Source organism: Athene noctua, chromosome 4 (assembly GCF_965140245.1).
Source record: "Athene noctua chromosome 4, bAthNoc1.hap1.1, whole genome shotgun sequence".
Lineage (NCBI taxonomy): Eukaryota > Metazoa > Chordata > Aves > Strigiformes > Strigidae > Athene > Athene noctua.
In genome coordinates this window covers 80622572-80645851 of record NC_134040.1, presented here as the reverse complement: position 1 = coordinate 80645851, position 23280 = coordinate 80622572, and the positions used below count along the sequence as shown (strand labels likewise).

Sequence of the window (23280 nt, the reverse complement as noted above, 5' to 3'; positions counted from 1 at the left end):
TTTGGAAGACAGATGCCCTTTTTTTTTCTTCTCTCTCAAAAGGATTCTAGCTAAGTTTTCGTTACTTCTCTCCAGTATTCCCTATAGTTTGTGTGGATCTGAGTCTTAAATTCTCCTCAAAAATCATTGATTTACTAATGACTGTGGCTGAATTAGCTTCTTCTGATGTTTTGAAGTGAACAGTTGACACAAGCAGATTCATTTGCTCGAATGCTTTCTAGTGGGCAGAGGCAGTCCATGAAATTTCAGCCAATGAGATCTCACATGTATCAGTCTGAGCAGGTAGGAATTAGGGGAGAGAGACATAACTGTAAGAGGAAAATGTGAGTGGAGAAGGGAGACAACACAGTGTGATACCTTTTGAGCTGAGATGAACAGAACTAGTGTGAGGGTAAGCACTGAGGAGAGGCTGGCAGCCAAAGATAGAGTGAGGACAAACTATGGCGAAAAGGTCAGGAGGAAAGAAGGGTAGTGGCAGGAATTAGTATGATCAGGAATTAGTATGAGTTGTGTAACAGACTGACCAGGAAAGAAAATGCTGAATGGGAGGTAAGGGAAAAAAGATATTTAGAATAAATCGGGAAAGGTAAAAGAAAAGATTGTGTACTACTTAATGAAAGGAATCAAGTCAAAGGTAGATTACTTTCTACTTGCTGGAAATAAATTTTTCCCCCAAGATTTTGTTAAAAGCTTGGGCTTGTGGAGGAAGCAATTCTGAAGCTTTGATTTGTTATCCTGTGAGACTTTGGGAAAGTGAACCCAGATGAAGGTGGTTCCGAAGGTCTTGTTCCTGAGGTTTCTGACTTTCTTCCTACTGCAGTCTTGCCTGGATTTAGGCATTGGAAATAATACAGTGACTTCTTTAGAAGGGAAGGCCACCGAGGGTGTGTCTCCATGTCTGTCTTGCTGTTCCAGGCTCTTTACCTGTGTTTGAGAAACATGTCTTAATAGTTCCTCCAGTTATTTTGATAGATTCCTGTTCTCATAGTTCTTGATACTGATTTGTTTCAGATCTGTTCTAAGAGGGAAATAAAGCAATATGTCTCGTTTTTCATTGGTTTTGCAACTTAGTGATGCTTGATAAAAGTTATGATGTGCGCTGCTATCCACTACTCTTCTGAGGGTACTTAGAGCTGGAGAGAATACACTGTATACAGAATTATTCTGCTTGTAATTTTTATAATTCTTAAAACAGGTGCTCAGGATACTTTGAAGAATTCATGGTAATTTCAAGCCGACTCTTGCAGTTTACTTCCACATCATTGTACATCAGCCATTTTACGATCTTAAGTGAAATGAGGGAGAAGAATTTTCTATAGGAAGATAATGTCACATATGAAGTGGAGGACTGGAGTGAATGTTCACTACTCCAGATTAGTTCAGATCTAGTTTGCTTGCTTATAGCAGACAGCGCTGATGTATTTTGTCTAACATGTTGTTTCATGAAGTTGTTCACTTGAAGTTAGTTCTGTGTCTTCCCCTTGTGTCATGGTAGTAGTTCCTACACTTCTGGTCTTGTGGGTTCTTGGCATTTTTCAGGCGTAATTTATCTGCTTTTCTACTGCTGTAAATCATGTTGGAACTTTATGCAAAAAAAGGTTATAACATAGGTATGTAACTTGTAGTTTTCTTTCAAGCATGAATTCTAAACTAAATATCAAGGTAGTTTGAATTATTATATATATGGACAGTTCTAACACATCTCTCTCTTGTTTCAGGGTTTCTTTGTAATTGCTGCCATGGGAAGATACTTGACTATGCTGTTGCTGCTGATGCTGCTGGTGCAGCATTTTGGAAACTGTGAAGGAAATCAAAGGCCACATCATGCTCCACCAATGCAGTTTACACAAGTACAGTATAATGCCACTGTGTATGAGAACTCTGCAGCCAAGACTTATGTTGGGCACCCAGTGAAAATGGGCATTTACGTTACAAATCCGTTATGGGACCTAAGATACAAAATTATTTCTGGTGACAATGAGAACTTGTTCAAAGCTGAAGAATATGTTCTTGGAAACTTTTGCTTTCTGAGAATACGGACCAAGGGAGGAAACACAGCTATCCTTAACAGAGAGGTGAAAGACCATTATATGCTGACTGTTAAAGCAGTTGAAAAAAATTCAAATGCTGAAACACGCACGAAGGTGAGGATACAGGTACTGGATACAAATGACTTGCGGCCTTTGTTTTCTCCAACATCTTACAGTGTTTCTTTGCCTGAAAACACAGCAATAAGGACCAGCATTGCAAGGGTTAGTGCAACAGATGCAGATATAGGAACAAATGGAGAGTTCTACTATAGCTTTAAAGAAAGAACAGATGTGTTTGCTATACATCCAACTAGTGGAGTGGTAGTTCTAACTGGTAGACTTGACTACTCAGACACTAAGCGTTACGAGATGGAAATTCTTGCAGTGGACCGTGGGCTGAAGTTGTATGGTAGCAGTGGCATAAGCAGTATGGCAAAACTAACTGTTCATGTAGAGCAAGCAAATGAATATGCCCCTGTTATTACAGCTGTTACATTGACTCCATCAGAATCGGACAAAGATCCAACTTATGCAATTGTAACTGTAGAGGACGGTGATCAGAGTTCCAATGGGGAAATAGCATCATTGAATATTGTTGCAGGTGATCCACTTCAGCAGTTCAAAACAGTGAGGTCTGTTCCAGGAGGTAAAGAATACAAAATAAAAGCTGTTGGTCACATCGACTGGGAGAGCCACCCTTTTGGATACAACCTTACCCTTCAAGCTAAAGATAAAGGAAATCCCCCACAGTTTTCTTCTGTAAAAGTTGTTCATGTGACATCACCACAATTTAAGTCTGGCCCTGTCAGATTTGAAAAAGAGATCTATAGAGCTGAAATAAGTGAATTTGCCCCTCCAAACACACCTGTGATAATGGTGAAGGCTCTGCCTAGTTACCCACATTTAAAGTACGTATTTAAAAATACACCGGGCAAAGTAAAATTCAATTTGAACACTCACACTGGTCTTATTACCACTTTAGAACCCATAAAAGCACAATATGCATCCCATTTTGAACTTGAAGTTGTGACAAGTGACAGAAGAGCTTCTGCAAAAGTATTAATTAAGGTACTAGGCATGAACAGCAATCCTCCCGAATTTACTCAGACATCCTATAAAGCGTCCTTCGATGAGAATGTGCCAGTAGGTACTAGTGTCATGAGAGTAAGTGCAAAAGACCCTGATGAAGGGGAGAATGGTTATGTGACCTATAGCATTGCAAACCTAAATCCGTTGCCATTTGTGATTAACCATTTCACTGGGATTATTAGTACCTCAGAAGACTTGGATTATGAATTGATGCCAAGAGTTTACAATTTAAGGATTCGAGCATCTGATTGGGGTATACCATATCGCCGAGAAGTTGAAGTTCCTGTTACTATTATTTTAAATAACCTGAATGACAATATACCTCTGTTTGAGAAAATCAATTGTGAGGGAACAATTCCCAGAGATCTTGGAGTTGGAGAACAAATAACAACTGTATCTGCTATTGATGCTGATGAGCTCCAGTTGGTGAGATACCAAATTGAATCTGGAAATGAACTGGATTTATTTAGCCTAAATCCAAACTCTGGAGTACTTTCACTCAAACAGTCACTAATAGATGGCCTAGGTGCTAAAATGTCTTTTCACAGTTTGAAAATTACAGCTACAGATGGAGAAAACTTTGCCAAACCGTTGTATATCAACATAACTGTAGCTACTAGTCGCAAACCGGTCAACTTGCAATGTGAAGAAACTGGTGTTGCCAAAATGCTCGCAGAGAAACTCTTACAAGCAAATAAATTGCACAGTCGTGCAGAAGTTGAGGATGTTTTCTTTGACACTCATTCTGTGAATCTGCATGCACCTCAATTTAGAAGTACTCTCCCCAGTAGCATTGAGATAAGAGAAGACCAACCTGTGGGCTCCAGTGTAATACTTATGAATGCTACTGATCTTGATACTGGCTTCAATGGAAAGCTCGTGTATGTTATTTCTGGAGGTAATGAGGATAGTAGTTTCATTGTTGATATGGAAAGAGGAGTGCTGAAAATTTTATCTCCCCTTGACCGAGAAGTAAAAGATAGATATACTCTAAATATTACTGTCTATGATCTTGGAATACCACAGAAGTCTGCCTGGCACCTTTTAGATATAACAATTTTGGATGCTAATGACAACCCCCCGGAGTTCCTGCAAGACAGCTATTTTGTTGAAGTGAGTGAAAACAAAGAGCCAAACAGTGAAATAATTCAGATTGAAGCTACTGATAATGATTTGGGGGCTAATGGAGAAGTGAAATATTCTCTTCTTACAGATACGGACAAGTTTACTATTAATGCTGTGACAGGAATTGTGAAAGTTGTAGGGGTTCTGGATCGTGAAGAACAGCCTGTCTATTTCTTGAAAATAGAGGCTAGGGACCAACCTACTGAAGAACCTCAGTTATTTTCGACAGTTATTTTGAAAGTGTCTGTAGAAGATGTTAATGACAATCCTCCTAAATTTATTCCTTCAAATTATCATGTGAAAATTCGAGAAGATCTTCCCGAGGGAACTATTATTACATGGCTAGAAGCCTATGATCCTGATGTAGGCCAGTCAGGTCAAGTACGGTACAGTCTTTTGGACAGTGGAGATGGCACCTTTGATGTTGACAAACTAAGTGGAGCAATACGTATTGTACAAAGACTGGATTATGAAAAGAAACAACTTTATAACTTGACTGTGCGGGCCAAGGACAAAGGGAAGCCCATTGCATTGTCCTCTACATGTTATGTCGAGGTTGAGATAGTTGATGTGAATGAAAACTTGCACCCTCCACGGTTCTCTATATTTGCAGATAAAGGGTTTATAAAGGAAGATGCCCCTGTTGGCTCCTCAGTAATGACCGTATCTGCTTATGATGAAGATGCAGGACGGGATGGGGAGATTAGATACTCCATCAGAGATGGATCTGGTATAGGAGTTTTTCGAATAGATGAAGAAAAAGGTAAGATGGCTTTCTGTTATTTTTATATTCTAAATAAAATCACATGCCAGCAAAGAGATAAGAGAAGCAACATTGTCACAGTTGACATAGACATTCTTGTTAGGACAAAAAGACATGACCAGTAACGTGTATAGTTCTGTCTGCCACTTCGGTGAAATTACATGTATACATTTGATAAGTAATTTTCCTCTGTTGTCCTCATTTCTATCCAGCCTACCTAAAGCCATTCTTAGATCTTAAAATCTACGCCACCTGGCAAAAATAAGAATGCTGTTGATCTAAAATGAAGGTCTGCTTCATGTGAACACTGATCTCGGGGACAGTAGGACTGTGGAACTAAGGCATCAGACTGCTTTCTGCAGGGATTTTTATGCTTTATAATCTTAAATGACATCTCTGTTGCTTCATTCACTAGAGCTTTGCATGGGTTTGATATTGCCATACATTCTGGTTTTGGTACTTGTCTTCCAAACTTGTTATAGATGCCCATCTTTAAGTAAGCAGTGCCTTCTTCATGAAAAGGCTTCTGTCAAAGAAAGTGTAGATGCAGCCTTTAAAAAACCTCGTATGAATGAAGCAAACTGAACTATTGATTTATTTCATTAATAATGCTTAAATTAACACGCAACTGTGAGAGTTACTCCAGTGTCATGTATTCAGAAGAAACATAATTATGGTTTCAATAAAATTCTGGTGCTGACTTCTGACGTTATGGTTGGACATCTGTGTAGCTGCCCATCCATTTATGTCTCTGATGAAGATAGAGCATTGATATTGTGCTGCTGTCTAAGCGCCTTAAAATAAATCGGGGAGGAATCTTGTGCAAAATTTGCCAGTGGGTTACATGTAGGTAAATTATGACAAATGTGATTGATGTCCTACAGAAAAAATAACTTGTAACTGAGAATAAAAATGGCCATCATATCTGGTTCATCCAGTAGCCATTCTGTGTGTTCTATATGTTTTCCACAACTGTGAATGTGGATAATATGGACTCACAAAGTCACTTTATTCTTCAAGATTCAGGTGAACAAACTGTTACTGGCAATATTTTTTCTTCTATAGGAAGTCGGTCATTAATTTATGTAGTTTGTGGCTACAGAACCAATACTAGAGCTTGAAATGTAACAGTGCTGCTCTTAGCTTTGCTTTTGACAAATCACATGATTAAGATTGTGGAACAGATTTTTCTAAAAATGGAAAAATGAGTACTTTCCAAGACTTAGTAGTTTCACTTTTAGGTATGTGTAAGAATATTAATGTATCATTATGCCTTTCTTTTGACATAAGTACCTATAAGTTTACTCTGTGTTACAGTACCTTAGAGAAGCGTCTAATTGTCCTACAGGATGAATGTAAATTTTGCAATTTATTGTCCAAGTGATAGATAACAGTAATGAGAATGAAAGAGTGAAGAAAAATTTTTTTTGATACCAATATAAACACGTGTAGCTATTTATGTGTACGTGGAAAAGTATGTGTACTTTTCTGACACTACTACTATGGCAGAGTTAGTTGTCTGCGTGTGTTGCCTCCTTACTCTTTTAGCACAAGGCTAGTTTGCTTTGCTGAAGAATTGGTGTGAGTTTTGGGTATGTTCCCTTTTATCTGCCAAATGTACCATGTTGACAGAACTTCAGACACAGCCAGCTTCTATTTAATAATCTCGTCTAGGACAGTGGCTCTGTATTTCCAGGGTGGGGGAGAGGCAATGTCTATATTCATATCTGATATCTAGTGTTTGCAGTTCTTCAGGGGTGAAAGCAGAGGGATTTGGTGGGGAGGGGGTGATGGTGAAGAGAGCTTGCTAGCTTTTAATCTTAGTGAACAAATTCCACTTAAGACACTGATGTGGGGAAGAATGTGTGTATTTGTGTTTTTTCTGTCAAATGTTGATCTGAAGGAACCAAGGAAAGAACATGGAGTATCTACAATGGAGTATCTTGACAATGTAGTTCAAATTTTGTCTTCACACTTTTTCCCCCCCCCCCCCTAAGAAGCCAATGGAATTGTTACAGAAGGCACTCTTTATACTGCGGTACCTGAATAATTGTCATGTTTTTCAAAATGGACTGGCCTTGATACAGGGAGCAAACTGATAATTAGCCAAGAAAGCATGTTAAAGAATTTTTGAAAAAGGGTGTCTGGCAAGCAACTCGGTAACTTTTTCAGTTTGCTGAAGGGTTCTTCTGTCTTTATCCTTGAGCTACATTTTTCTTTCTGCTGTCTTTAGAAGTACCATACCACACTTTCAGCTCAAAGATGGGTACAGCTGGATTTAGGAAGTTGCTTGCAGTCAGTGCTTAACGATTTGCTGTCTAAGAGGAATCAAGGACCAACAATCACATTTGCAGAAAGAGTAGATGATTGATGATGATGGAGGTATCAAATAGCTAGTTCCATACATGGAATTTTTGCTAGCTTATCTTTTCCATGTTAATGGGGTTTTAAATTTTACATTTCAAAAGGTGGGAAATTGTATTAGTGTTTGATATTTCTACCTGTAATTCTGGATTTTTCACAAGAGAGTTTGATAATGTCTTTGCCACTAACTCGAGTGCTTTTTTCTAAGACTTATCGTTGGTCAAGGTCCGCTGGTTTTCATAGGTTCTGTTTTCTGCAGTCCTGTCCAAACAGTTAGAAGTAAATCTCTTAACAGGAAGCCCTAATACACCCATACTCCCAAACTCAGGAGTTTGCTTTGATTACGTTGTTGCCTGATTGCTTTGATGCTTTTCAGAAAGACACAGAAGAAAGTACATGAGGGGTTAATTTGGTAGTTAGTCCTATTTTAGCTTTCATGTAAGTGTTCTTTACCCTGAAAAGGCAATAATGGTCAGGAAAGGAGGAGAGCAAGATAATAGAAGTCTATAAAATTGCAGTAGTTTCTGTACCACCTTCTTCATATCACTGTTTGTTTTTTGCAATGCAAGAAATAGGGCACACACAGTTAACAGCTTAGAAGGAAGTATTTTTCACATGAAGTATAACAAAGTCATGAAACTCATTTCCCCAGGAAGTTAGAGATCGAAAGTATGACCCCCAAAAAATAAATGATACTAATGAGATTATTTTGAGGTTTGGCCTCATGCTATCTCCAGCTCATAAATTGTGAACTGGAAGCCAAGTGGGATCATCACGCAGTATATAATGATTCAAAAGTATAAAAGTGCATTTGACTGTTACTGTACAGAGATATTAAAATTACTTAACAAATGGAGACTCTGGGTGTATTATAACAGTATGAAGGGGAAAAATGTTAAAACAAGATTTCTGTGCAGTGAATTTATACAGCAGAGTAATTTGTCCTTTAGGTATGTGTGTTCAGGAGAAGTTGGAATTTAAGATAGCTTTTTATGCGTGAGCTAGACTGAAGTCTGCAAATTGAGATGATCAACTGGCTATACAAATTGCCTGCTAAAGCAGCTGTAAAATATTTTCCCGAAGAATTTGATAAGGAGTTGAGCAGATTTGGATGTATTAATAATAGAGTGCATTGTGTTGATAAAGATCCCAGTGTACCACAAAAATACCCCACATACACCATCTAAATCCCATTAGCACTGAGCAATAAAAGTGAGATAAATCATGTCAGTACTGTCATTTAGAAAAGCTCTAAGGAATGATAGAAGCAACTGCTGGAGGAGAACCTAATGCAGGAGCTATGTGGGAACCAAGGCAGTACCGAAGCCTCTTCCTTTCTTGTCCCAGTTCTCATCTCAGCAGGCAAGCAGGGAAAAGAAGGTCTTCGTGTTTACTTTTCAGTTGTCAAATATAAGGATAGAGCATTTCCATTTAGTATTTACACTCTTCAAAGGTGAAATTAAAGATGAAAGCTCTAGTATGTAAAAGTGATAGTAGAAAGAACTCCAAGTACTTCTTCCAGTTATGTAGGTGAACAGGACTGGGGCGAATGTGACACTGTCATGGGAGCACTAGCACATGGCGAGCAAGTTTCCACACTGATTTTCAGCTGTAAAAATCAGAATTGTTAAATAGTTCTGCACAATATCTGGCCTTCTTCAAAGAATTTTTGCCAAGCAGACTGTTCCTTTCCTTGAAATATCACGGCTTCTAGCTTATTACTGAGAGATGTTTTTTATCTTGTTCCAAGGTTGTCTTGATTTCGTTTTTAGTGCTCAAAATTTGGATAACTTAGGGGGGCAGCCAGTAGACTTTGTGAATGTAGATGCCCTGGGTCATTTAGCCTAAAAAAGGTCTCATTGCAGTGTTTATAGAAGGTAGGAGCCCATCCTGGAAGCTGGTGTTCAGAAAAGAAGGAAGTTTCACGAGTCATGAATTCTGTGGTGTGCGGTTGTGTCTAACCAGTTGTGTACTGGAGCGGTTGGATTTGCAGCCCTTGTGCACCCAGATGCAGGGTGTTACACATAGGCTTCATGCAGTAAGATTCCCCTGATGACTGTTTGTTTGAACTATTTTAATAAACCATAGTGAATTTTGCAAACTCAGTTATCAGAAACCTTTCAGTAAGTTCAGCTTGCAAGGCTACCAGCAGGTGTTTTCTACACTTCTGCAACTGAGGATATTTCCCAGTGCGTAACCTAGTTCCAGAATGGTGTTAAGGGTGATGTGGCAGTCTAAACTTCATGCATTATAACCTTATTACTTGTGTTTAATCCAGTAATACAGTTATTTGTTACCAGGAATCTTCCTGTTCTTTCAGTAACCTGAATTTAAATTACTAGGCCAGGAGTGTTATGGAATAACAGTAATTCTGTTCTAACAATTAACAACAAAGTTTAAGATGATTAAACTAATTTGCTGACTTAAAAAGAAGTAAGTATGACTGTGCTTTATTAGAACAAAGGTCTGTCTAGCCTGATAGGCTGTCTCCAGTAGCATAAGAAAGAATAAGAGCTGGGCAGACACATGATACTTCCTTCTAATACTTTTCCGGTCTCTGATTATTTTCTATCTGGGGAGTTTTTGAGTCAGATGTGGTTTGTAACCTTTAGCAGATTTATCTTTCTTGTGTAGTCTTCCCCTGGAACCGTGTAATTTTCAAGTGTAACCTTGCTACCATGATAAGGAAAGATTATTGGTTTTGGTAAAGAAAGGAGCAAGTAAAAAAAAAAATTAACAGGGGCATGTGGAAGAAAATTAATTTTATTGCACTATCTCTGTGTGCATAAAATACCATCAATAAAGCTTAATGATTATGAGACACTATTTTTAATATTACCAGAACCATTTCTAGCTGGGAAGACAGTAATTCATTAAGGAGAATGAATTGGTTTTTAACCGCATAAAGCAAAGTACTGAATTATACTCTTAAAAGGTATAGAGCATTGCTAATATATAATAAAGATGTTAACGTTTCTTTGTAGTGTTCTCATAATTGCATTAATCAAAATGCAGGACATGATTAACATTTCTACATAAAGGGCTAGTGTCAGGTTCAGTTTCTTCAGGGATCTTTGGCTTTTGAGCTTTTTACATCATTCCTTCACTCACTGTTGTTGAGTTTTAATATGAAGACAGGCATTAGCAGAGATTAAATATTATGATCATCAGTGGAGCAGAACGCTTAAGTACATACCGGAAAGCTATTAAACTAGCAGTGTTGCCTGAAACAGAAGCCAACTGGCCTGCATCTATCCTAACAACTCTCATACCTTTAGGCAGGGTGGCTGCACCCGACTGTCTGTTGGGAAAGGGATCTGCTACATTTTGACTCCAAACTGTGCCCCTGTGCTCTTTGGAAAAGTGATAGCTGGCACAGGCTAAAAGCAGTTTAGCAATGTAGAGAATCAAGTTCCAGTGCCTGGGAGTGTTTTCTGTCTGCTGTTTGTACTGATACAGTCATAAACCACTTGAAGGTAAGGGAGGGAGGAATTTTTAATGGTAACTGAGACTAGCATGATTTGGGTTTTAAGTTAACTGTAGTTAAGCAGCCTTACAGATATGATACTTTCTTCACAGCCTTTCAGTCAGTGGTTCGTGTTGAAGTTGCACCTTCCATATACTTGAGTTTGTTACCCCTTTTGTGTAAGTCATGAATATAAACACCAGGTTATACAGGAACTTATTTTTCTTCAGTCTGAATTTAAAAAAAAACCCTCAACAAACAAAACAAGAAACAAAAAAATTCCTAATAATTTTCATTTTTCTACTATAGGTATTGCAGACATGCTGCTGTCAAAGCCATATGGTGACTGCTGTGTTTATTCCAAGTTCTTGAAAATGTCAGACAGGTCACTGAAAGCTGTTAACAGAAAAACTGTTGAACAGATCTTTTTGAAAGAAAGCTGTTAAACACTAAATTAAAAACTGTAATCATTTAGATGATGTTGATAGTTAGGAAAAAATATTCCTGGTGGGTTTGATATGATAAGTTATGAGAAGGAGATGCTCTAAGATTTAGTCAGTTTGTTTACAGAAGTTGTGACAATGATATTTACTGCTTAGCTTCTGTCCACAGATGCAGCCTTATTGGCACTATGGTTCTGGCATTATAATTGCTTATTGTGAATATTTTGATGAGTTAAAAACGATTAGTAAATGGGAAGAAGACGCTCTCCTATGAGGGTCTTCTTATAATGTTTTCTTCTTCAAAAGCACGTTAGTCCTTCCCACTACTTCTGAAGAGAGAGCTGGATCAGGAGATGCTCTATTTCTGTAGAACACTAAGTGGTTACAGCTTTTTGCACAAGAAATTTTTACCGTAGCTATTTTGGGTACAGACTTTAGTGAAACTCAAGAGCAAAGACTAATCTCCCAGGTATCTCATTCATTTGCTTTTCAGACAAGTTGTTTTCATTCTGCACTGAATTCTGTACTGCCACATTACTTTGTACTGAAGTTAATGATTTGCCCATATACCTATAGCAGCTAACTTTCTTCAGTGGCTGAGGTATAAATGTGCTAGAGTAAGAATTTCCAAGGTTTTCCTGATGTGGTTTGTGAAAACAAACAAAAAAATCCCATGCCCTTGTAGAACGATTACTAGGTACTATAAACTCTGAGTTAGAGTTAAATTCTTAAGCCTGTGAATGTTAATTTAGAAGGTTAATCTTTTAAATGAGGGGCTGTCTCAGCACTTCAGTTAGCAGTTGAGAGCTAAAACCTGATTCTAATATGTATACTGGAGATTTGAATGAAATCCTAGTCAGCAGAAAGGAGTTTTTTTCTTAATCAAAGGACTTAATGCAGATTATTCTTGGATTCTGGAATTGACTGGTCAGATGCCACACTGACATCAAACATAAACTGTTAAATTCATTATCTCTTTGGAAAATAATACAAGGGCAAACATCTTCTATTTGTTTGAACAGTGTATATACAGCTCGTAAAAGAGTTCGAGTGATGCTTTCTGAGTTTGAGGGGCATTTTTTTTGTGTGTATCAGGATAAAACTATTTTGGTGTTTTGGAATTTTTTTTTAAGAAATGTTGGGAACATATCTGTTCAATAAATATTAGTTTCTCTCTGCTTAATAATAATAAAAAATACAGCTGTTCTTATTCTAGAAACAGGAAGTGGTTTAGGTCAGAGATGCAGAAATAGTCATTCCCTTAGCTTTCTCTGTGAGGAGAATTTAATAAAAGTAATACAGTATTTAAAAAAAAAAGAAAAAAGAGGGGGCAAGTGAAGATTAATTTGATAGTTAACTGCTCAGAAAAGATACTTTAATGCTGATACATGTTCAGTGTTTTTTTCTAGTAGCATATTTACTTTGTGCTCTGCCTGGGCATTCCTTCCCTTTGGCATATAAAAAAAAGAAAGACAAGCAGCATAAGAACAACTTGAATTGATGTGACTGGGAGACAAAATCTACCCCTTTCAACTCTCCCACCAGCAGTCTTGTGAATCCTTTGCAGAAGAATCCTTACCAAACTTCTCCAGAGTCCACAAGAAGAAAAGTTTTGTTGTGACAGTAAATAATGAAGATACTTACAGTACCATGTCCACTCAGACACAATAATCTGTTTTTTGAAAGCATTTATCCCACGTTTTTGATGACTTCTCTTCCCTACCAGAATTTTCAGCGATAGTCAAGCATGCATTATGTGGAACAGAGCTGAAATCCTAGTTTAGTCTACAAGATGGGAGACACAAATCTGTGTGGGACACTTAAATTGCGGAGGCATGTTTATGGGTGTTGATTACAGGTATTTTAAAAACATGTTATGTAGACTGTTTTTAAAATGGGGTATTATCTTATTTCCTGCTTTCTAGTTAATGATACCAGATGGGTTTGAGTGTGTTCAGTATGATGCTGAAAATAAGAGTGAAGTTGACACAGAGGAAGATCTGTGTGGTTTCATTCTGGTTTTATGGCATTTTTCTTTAGTGGCATTAAGCCAAACTCAGGCCATTGTGCAAGAAAAAAATAGCTATGTTAAAAAACCCCTTGTGCCTAAATTAGTAATAATTTGAATTTTAAAAACATTTGCTTAAAATTTCATGCAACTAAGATGTATTTTCCACCAATTTGTTACAGTTTTAAAATTAGGCATTTGGCACATAGATTCTCTTTTATGAGACAATACAAAGAGCTGTATGTAGCAGCAGCTTACTAAGAATAGCTGTTGTATCTTTAGATCCCCTCATAGTAGGAGAAATCAAAACACTTTTTTTGGGAAGAAATATAGACCCAGTTCAGCACAATTTGTGTCTGTTTAGAGAAATAAAGGTAAGAGCCAGAGACCTGCTATCAGTTAGATGGAGGACAGGTCCTAAATTTACTGCTATCCAAAAAACCAATCCAGAGAGCTTTTTCCTGGGAGATAACCAACTTTTGCGGTTGCGTTATTTTGTTTTATTGCTGGTACTGATAGCTTGACTGCCTGACACTTGGATTTAGTCATGTGCATATAAGTACTCAAGTTCAGAAGAGATTACCTGGTTAACCGTCAGGGACTATCTGGTGTTGACCACAGTTTGCAGCTTTGCACTCCACTACTCAGGGTGTGATTATGTTCAGGCTGAGGTCTGGAACTGATGGTGCTGCTGGGTTAACCTGTGGGATGATGCTGTTGCAGTCATGGTTCTCAGGTTCTTTTCAGGTGCATCAAATGTGCTCTAGTTAAGCCTGGCATTTAGAGCTAATGTTAAGTTTCAGTTTGGCAGAGGTTAAGGAGGCCTGGGTTTGGACCAAGGTCCTGAGCAGCCTGGAGCTAGCTGATTACCTTTCTTTCTTAGACTAGAAGGAAACTTTATAATTTGCATTTGTGATGGTAGTAACTACAAAGTGCTATTAGGTTGTTAATGTAGCTTTTATAATGTGTCTTTGGAAGAAGCTGAATTAGTTTTAGACATATTCATCTTGTGTTTTGCTGTTGGCAGGGGGATCTTCGAAAGCAGTTTGCTAGTTTTCTTAGGTATCCTGCTGAGTAAAACATCACCTTAACTGCTGAATAGAGATCCCATACAAAAACTGGGCTCCCCTCCTCTTCTGCAGGGATGCTGAAAGTAGGGGATTGTTTTGTTGTGAAAGGTGTTGATTGGGTTACAACGTGGTCTGATGAAAACAGAGTGCCTCGGGGCTGTGTCTCTGTAGGAGATGAACTGAGGCTGATCCACATGCGGTCCCAAAGATTACCTTATAAACAGCAATCAATTCAGGCCGCAGAGTACATATTAAGGGCCTATTAACTTGCTTGGGCCTCTCTTTGACTTGAAAAGTACTTGCAAGCAGAGGAATAATAAAAGGGAAGGGTTGCCAAAAGCTATGGAAGGTGCATCTTGCCATATCACTGTTGGTACATCTGTTGAGTTGGGGATTTATTTCCTACTAAGCATCTGCTTAGCTTTTGAAGTACATATTAAGGTCAAAGGAGGGGAGCTTGAAATAATTGCGTAATGTTTATTCTTTTCTTTGAAGATTTAAAACTTTAATCATACAGCATTTGGACATATTTAACAAAGGACAAACCTACATGAGTATTTGGCAAACTTCCACAACTTATAACATGCAGTAGTTGCAGCTTTAGAACTTGGATTTTAAAGTACTTTGGGCCTTGCTGAAACCTTTGCAGGTCCATTTTGTAATCTGTGTATCATTGTTATTGCATCTGTGACTTGATTACACTGGTCATATGAAGGTGATGAAAAATGAATTTTCAATTCGTCAGTCTCCATGTGGCTCAACAAAGGAAAATCTCTAGCATGCTAGTGCCATCAAAGAGATGGATATTTGGAAAAACACAAAAGTCCAAAGAATCAAGCAACAGGACTGCAACAGATGATGTCTTTATTCAGAAATTAGGTTTCCCCGAACTCCTTGCATCCTTTGCTTCTATTTCATTTTAGATTATCTGTGAACAAGGATAAATCAATACATTCATGGTTCTTATAAAGAGTTGCGTAATTTTGATAGGCATTAGGGTTAAAGAGCAAGCTGCTGAGCTAGTGGATATAAATTGTTTTGACCTACCAGCAGTGGCGATCATTAATAGTTTTTTTCAGCTCGAGTTCTGTGTCTGTACAGACTTGTCAGTGTGGCATCACCAATACCAGAACTGAATATCTGCCTATATGACAGGGAAGGTTACACACAGAAAACTGAGTAGTTATATTGGTTTATTGCCCAGTCTACTTCTTAGAGTAGTCCTCACTGAGATGGATTGTTTCCAGAATCTGCACATTTCTTAAATCAATCATTTTGGGTGCTTAGATAAAAGGCCATTTTTGTTTTGCTGATACAAAAAGCCTGAAACTGCCTCTGTGCACTAAAAAATGAAAATTCCCGAGTTTGGTTTTGAAGTTGCTGATCATAGTGTGCTTATTCATATTTTGTACAGGATTTAAGGATTAAAAGATTATTATATTAAAAATTCCAAAATGTAAAAAGTACAGTTACAGAACTACCCTTCTGATTTTAGTGTTACTGGTAAATGTACATGAGCATTACAGAACTCCAGTCAGGTGGGTAAAGAAATTAAGATTCTGATAACATCGTGTGCCAAAAATTAATACAGAAAGAATGAATAATGTGCTGAAAATGAATACAGACTTCTCATATGTGTTGCTTGTAGTTCCAGTTGTATTTACTAACAGAGGGAGTTTGGTAGTTTGGCTTGAAAGTCTTGCAGTACAAAGAACCTTATGATGGAATGTATGAATGGAGTTGTGTATGTGATCTTTAATGCTGGTACCTTGTCTCCTCCATTCCTCCAGAGTTGTGAGGGTGACATGCATAGCTCTTTCACGAGCAACACATCTCCATTCTACACTTTTCTTTTTAATCCCCCCACTCCCCCGCTGAACCTTTGCCTGTAGATTTACCATGACAGGGTATATCCTGTCTCTATGAAAATTAGAGATTGCTGTCTAATGATAAGGGTTTAATCTGCAACGAATCAGACATGTGGAAACTTCTGTCTGTGGAATTTTCTGTTTGATCTGAGAGGAATGCCCTTGCTGTGCCCTTCCTGTAATGAAAGCAAGGTAGAGTGAATCAAAGTGATTCTAGATAAGATTGGAATGTGTGCATTGGTTATGCCTCTATTATATTGGGTGTTGCAATTCTGGTCATATGTATTATTTTACTATCCAAGAGATTAACAGCATAGTTCATCTTTTTAAAAGATACCTCTTTCTTTCTGTTTTAGTAAAAAGTGCTGGTTTTTTTTATTGATTAAATTCCTGAGCTAATGATTTAGGTTTGAACATGAAAAGTCTTGCTTACAAAAACAGATACTGTCAGCAAAATATTGAACGTGCTATGGTAATACAACTGGGGGGTTTTGTTACTGTAAATAATTTTACACTATTCACTAAATGTTCTGTCTTAAAGATTTTTTTTCGTGTGCCATTGTGAGGAATGGCTAACAGCTTCTCTCTGTCTTTATTACACAAACAGTTAATGATTAACAAATGTCCAGTTGCTTGTGCAAGGAATGTTAATTACTTTGTGGAGGGAGGGAAAGATGACTATGTCTTTGCATACGAAGTTTGGTATCACAGTTCACTTTGAAGGTAGTTTGAATATTACAATACCAATTTTAGCAGATTAATCAAAAATGGAAAAATTACACTGTGCCTCTGTCTTTGATGTTAGGTTATACCTATGTGCTTCCATACCTGTGCTACTAGCTACTGCAGTAATATTTTGGGTTGCCTGGGTTTATCTAGTCATTTTAGAATAAAAAGTATATGAAGAGATGAAAACTTGTTAGGAGAAAGTGGAGTACTTTGTGTATGGATATAGAGGAAAATATAGCTTAAAATAAAAGTGATAAAATAAAAATCTAAGCAGTTCATAGTCCCCACTATTTCACACCATTCCTAATCAGCTTTCCGAACAGGGATTTGGGTGTTAAGTACAGAAGCCCAGAGATCAATAACTGTGCATTGCAAATATATATAAAAAAAGCTTAGACCTTGAACTTTTCAGCTAGCTTTTTGCTTGATTAAAAATGTTCATGCTGAATAGTGAAATTTTGTAGTGAAATTGTGGACTGAGTTGAATCTTTCCAGATGCTGGTAAGGTAGCGGAGGAGAGGAGAGTGTGAGAAGGTTCAAAAACTGTTAGTGAAAGATGAGTTGTCAAGTTGTCATTGACTCAAGTGACACATCAGTTTTGATGTGCGTTGTTTAATAAGAAGTTAAGGGACTGATGATTACAGTGAGAACAAGATTACTGCAGATTATGTGGATTAAGTTTGGAGTGAATATTGATCCAGCATGTGAAGATAGGAGGAAATGAAGTAAAAAATATATCCATGCTGTGTCTGTAATTCCAGGGGTGATCAAAAAATCCTTTGGAAATTGAGCTGTTCAGTCTAGTCAAACACAAGAATGGCCAGCATTTGAGAATATATTGTTGAGAACAGTCATGCACAGATACGGAGATTTGAGAAGGTCACCTGGTACAAACTCCATCTCTAGTCAGTGCAGATTCTGTGAATTTCTTAAAACAAGATAAAAATCTTCAGTGGTTCAGGACCAAAATGTATTTTGTGCCTAAATGGTCTACTGGTTACCTACAATATTGTAGTGTACTTTCATTTACACCGAGTGTGCTAGGGTAGACAGAGTTGGTCACTTTTATCGTGGCTCTGTGACAATTAAACTTCTTGTTTGATGCAGTTATTCACATCACTCATTCTCTTTGGTATTGTTACTAAAGGTGGAGTAATTTTCAGTGAAAAATGTTTCTGTGGAGAATAATTAAGTATTTCTCACTTCTTTAATTCCAAAGTTCTTTGCCTTCATGACTGTCCTGTCCTGAAGTTTTTACTCAGAAATAAACAAGTTCAGAAACATTTCCTTGTATGGCCTCTTATTTGTTTTGATTCATATGTAAAGGCAAATAATTAAAAAAAAAAATTGTATAACAAGTGCTCATCAGAGTGGAATCTCTTCTGGATACATGAGTAGAAATAATGTCTGAATAAATAAATGGATACTTTGTAGGTTAATAAATCTGTCAGAACAAGGATGAAAATGTCTTTTGATGCCACTGGATCCCAGATGTTTTAATCTCATGACTTCACTGATTGCTTTGTTCTAGCACTCACATGCCCACAGGTACACCAGCTCTTCTCTGTACACATAAACCTGCTTGGAGCAGTGTTTCTGTTGGCAGTAATTAAGTGCCATGGTATATCTAGCTACCTGGTGCAGTAATGTGAACAGCAGTAATAGCCTGATTTTCAGTATTTCTCAACATGCTTACCTGCCTTTTGATAGATATCAGTATCTTTTCTTGCTCAGATCTGGTCTGGGAACTGTCATTGTTAGCCAGCAGTTTCTGCAAATGAAAATAGTTTGGAGACTGAAAGTTTGAAGCAGAAGCGCAGCAGTCCAAAACACAGCATAACATGCACATGCTAAATGACAATTTTTTGCATGTGGCTGAATCATGAGCCAGTGTTGCTGTGGAGCACAGCTGTAACTGCTTCTTACTCAAGAGTAGAACTCTTCTGTTGGACTTGTTGGACCTTCAAAGTTCCTTTTGCAGAAGTAATACGAGTTAGGCTGCAATTGTTCAAATTGCAGTGAAAAAGGGATTCTGAGAGAAATGCTGTGTATGCAGGAAAAAGATTCTTGGTATTCATGGAACAAGTTTCTTTATTTAAGATGGTCATTAAACTTTGAGATTTACAGACAGAAAGTGAGTATACTTGTTGTAGAACTGTCCAGGTATTTTAATAGTTTGCAGAGGTCTAACCAGCTAGATCCTTCAGGATCAACAAACCAGTTTCTGTACAATTAAATGTGTTTCTCTTGTGCATAATTGGCTTCCCATGCGTCTCATTATTTTCCTTGTAGCCTCTTCTTCTGCCTAGGGGGGACCTAGGTTAATCTGTCAACTCCAGTTAGTTTTGAAATTCCTGGGGCCATTTGCAGAGGAATTTCCCCTTCAGAGGCTCCCCATTTCCCAGTTAAATTATTAGAGTGGTAATATAACCACTCACATTGTCAACAGTTCCTTAGTACTAGGAAGTCTTGACAGTGAGGGATTTTGCAGGGTGAAGCCAGAGTTCTAAAGAGCATTTATTTGTGTGTGTACATAAGAAATTCTTAACAAAGAAGATAGAGATTCATCCTTTGCATTTCTTATGCAAGTACACTTCTAAAAATTTGATTAAATACATTTCCTTCTTTGTCTTTGACATTCTAAGTAAACAAACAGTAGACCTGTAGAACCCTTCACTTGTTTCTGAATTACCTACATTTCAGTAGAAATTCTCTGTTGGCAATGAAACTGTAGTATGAGAGCAGGATTTAAAGGTAACTAAGTAGCGTAACTATTATCCCAAAGTATTTTTGCTTAAACATAGTTTTATGATGCTGTGTAATTATATTTCTTGGGATGTAGAAACGAGTTGTGTCTTTACCTGAAGACGAAAATCTGTCCAGAATACGGGGATGGATGACCGGGGTAGTAATTGGTGTGAGATCCTGCAAACCTTGCTCATGTAACACAGTAAGAGGAGCTGTTTCTGTGGGTACTGAGCCCACATGCTTGGCCCAGAATCTGCTGGCAGTTTGTTCTGTTTTCACTAATATTTTATAAATGTGCTGTAATGCTGATATAATAGTCTGGTTATGTTTTTTCAGCATGCTTTCTCTCAAATCATGAATGACTGCTCATGTTAACAAAAAATCTTGCTTTACTTGCAGTCTCTTCAAAGAAACTTAGATCATATGTGGTTGTATTACAATATTTTTTCCTATTGGCATGGGAATTAACATTTCATTTCCCTAATGTGTACTCATCAGGGGGCTTTTATGTCTCTCCGTATCGAGCTTTCGCAACATGGTACTGTTCCTCTGTATAGCAATTACATTGCCTGTCCGAAAGCTTGACATACAAGCAGCCTAGCTGACAGAAATAAGCTGGAGCTATTAAAATAACAGTAAATGAGGCTGACAATGGGAGCTGTCTGCCATTGTCCCAAAAGATCTTCTGAACTGGAAGTAATCAGCTGAGTTATAAGGCAGCCCCATCAGGGATCTTCTAATTGCGAAAATTCCCCCTTGCCACCCCCAACTTCCTGACAGGAAGTTCACAATCTTTGTGGACTTTAGCAGATTTTATTACTTTTAGCCCAGACTACCTAGTACTGAATCGTAATTTCTGGGCATAATATTTTCTGTGGAAAATTTTAAGAATGTGTTTTCAGTACTTTTTTTTTTCTTTTATAAATGGTCTAAACACTGTTTTCTCCGTTCATTTGACTTGTTTTTGTACAAATGTGCGGAGAGCAATGTGGCAGAAACTAGAAGTCAGAATGTTACTGGGTCTAATTATTTACTGTTCTAATTATTTACTGTTCTTTCCCTGTGTTTTGTTCTACTTTATGCATTTAACTGAGACATGCAAAAGCTGTTTTCTCAATGTTTTAAAATATGGTCTGTGTTTGGTACAGAGCTTTAAGTATACACATCTTTGTTTCTAGGTCTTCATACTATCTGTAGATGCTTATTGAAGTGAAAGCCACTCTTAACTGTTGAACATTTTGTATTTCTTCAAATCTCTCTGTATCTACCATGCTTATAACCTGCATGTAGCAGAGATCAATAGTGACCCTTTTTCTCCCTCATCTTGAACACAATTCAAATCGCTGCTGTCTGTACTATGTCTTCATAGTGCAGAAGTGAAGCATAAACTGTTCTGTGTTTTTAAGTTTTATGTCAAGGTCTGGATTTGACCACATGCTGGGGCTCTCTGGATGCCAAGTTTTGTCCCCAGAAAAGTGTTTTACTATGAATGCATCGGTAATTTCTGTGCATTTACAAAAGTGAGTCTGTGAGGTCTGACGGGACATGATAACGTCTGATTGTTTCACCAACTACTCTCTCAGTTGTTCCATTAGTGTTACACCCAGAAATTGTTTAATTTCAAGTATGGTAGGTTATTTAATGGTGTTTGGGAGGTTTTGAAAACTTGTATCAGATTTACTTGAGGCATTGGTACAAAACTGGATTTGGCTATATATTTCATTACATCTAGACAGTTCAGTACAGTTAAATTTGAGATATAAAGCAGGTCATAATTTTATTATGATTTAGCTTTTACTTTGTTCAGTTAAAATCTCAAATCTGTTACGATGATGATGGTTCCTATACTCTGTTGAGGGTTCTGTGTGTTCTAGAGACCACATATGCTCTGCAGTGATATCCTTCCCCTTCTACCTCCCAGAACTTGCAGTAAGTAGTCCCTGCAAAGAAAGCAAGCAGTGGTAGACTTGATGTGTTTGAACATCTTGTAGCTGCACAGTGAAATGGCATTTACCAGTTCAAGAACTTGTGCAAATTCACTAGAGCTCCATCAGCTTGCCGATACTGCTAGTGATAAATTCCTTGAAACTTTCTAAGCCTTGATTTGTTAAAAAATGAGCAATTTGTCCTTGAAACAGCAACAAGAGTTGCTTTCCATTTAACAATCCCATCTGAGCATTATTTCTTAGCTGGTAGTACACAAGACATAACTTGAAATGTATACAGCTTTCTATTTCAAAGAGCTATAAATAAAATTTCATTCAATTTTCTGAGAATCTGCCTTTACAAATGCTGACAAAGGACTTGTAAATCCAATATGTTTCAGCTTATATGCAGTATTTTTTTCCTAGCTTCTCCTGAGAGAAATTTTTCTGAGTGTTGTCTGAAGCAGAAATTACAGTTTGGAGTTTCTTCATTGCCTTTCTTCAGTATAAGTAAAGAAGAAATGTTTTTTATATATATATAAAGCAGATTAAGACCACTGTATAGAAACTTACTAAATATCTAAAGAACTAAATATGTAAAATCTGAATGTGACAAGCTATAACTATTGGAAGGAATGTTTATATTGATAACAAATGTTAGATGATATTATCTAAGGACTGTTGGGGTGCCTGTGTAAATCTTGACTGTAGCCTGGAAACATAACTTGTTGCAGCATTTTTCAAGGTTGGTTGTGTTTTTGTGGGGTACAGTTAACTAAGATGCAAGTAAAAGGTAAAGCCACCAAATTATTTTAAAAAATCAGAATGTGTTAATTTAAGATTCAGCTTCATTCAGGCAAAATAGAAGAATCGAGTGGTTGAAAAGAAACAACTGTTTCAAACTAGATTGAATTATTAGTTATGCACATTGATATTCCTCAGACATGTTTGCAAACAAGTAATCTGAATTCTTCATGAGTTATGCAAAATGCAATACCAGTGGTTTGTTGCTAGGTTACAGTCTTTCTAGCTGTGCCTAATTAATGCTCCTGGAGAAGAGAAGAACAGTGAACACATCTTGTTCATGTGTGATTCAAAGGCAAGCAATAATTGCTAAAACTTCTGCTCTCCTTCAGGGCTGCAACCAAGAATTATTTATATTCTGAAACAGTACAGTTTAGTCTGTGTGAATCTTCAGATGCAAGAAGTCTGATATGTGAGTAGCTTGCGTTGTCAGTGATAAGATTTAAATTGCTATGGAGTTGAAGAGCAAATCCTATTTCTCTGGGTGGCATAAACACGTAATGCTTCCTGTTCAAAGTGCGTATGTGATACAAATAAGGAAGGCTAGCACTTTTCCGGCTCAGTTTATTTATCAAAAATATTATTTTTCTTAAAAGAGAGAAGTTCACGCTGCCTGCCACAGGTCTTTAGTATTTCAGGAGTTAGAGTGCAGTGCCTCTCTTGGCATTCTGCCCTGTTTATAGAGTGGATGAGCTGACATTTCACTTCTGCAAAAGGAATCTCATTCCATTCCTTCTTTAGAAGGAGATTGTTTCAAGGAGTAGCTCACAGGATGGAGATTTTGGTCTTTTCAACTGACATTTTAAGTGCTGAATAGTTCCTTGTCTCTGTGATAGGATGTACTCTAA

At 37.5% G+C, this 23280-nt stretch overlaps 1 protein-coding gene across 9 annotated transcripts in view; it reads left to right on the top strand.

The window, feature by feature from the left end:
- FAT1 (FAT atypical cadherin 1) overlaps positions 1 to 23280 on the top strand; it is a 112425-nt gene that overhangs the window by 7941 nt on the left and 81204 nt on the right. For all 9 annotated transcript variants that reach the window (XR_012633618.1, XR_012633617.1, XM_074905869.1 and 6 more), the window contains exon 2: positions 1719 to 5007. Coding sequence is in view for 7 of the 9 variants with exons in the window: in XM_074905869.1 (XP_074761970.1) it covers positions 1719 to 5007 (3289 nt within the window). In the remaining 2 variants the exon portion in view is untranslated. The remainder of the gene's footprint in view (positions 1 to 1718; positions 5008 to 23280) is intronic.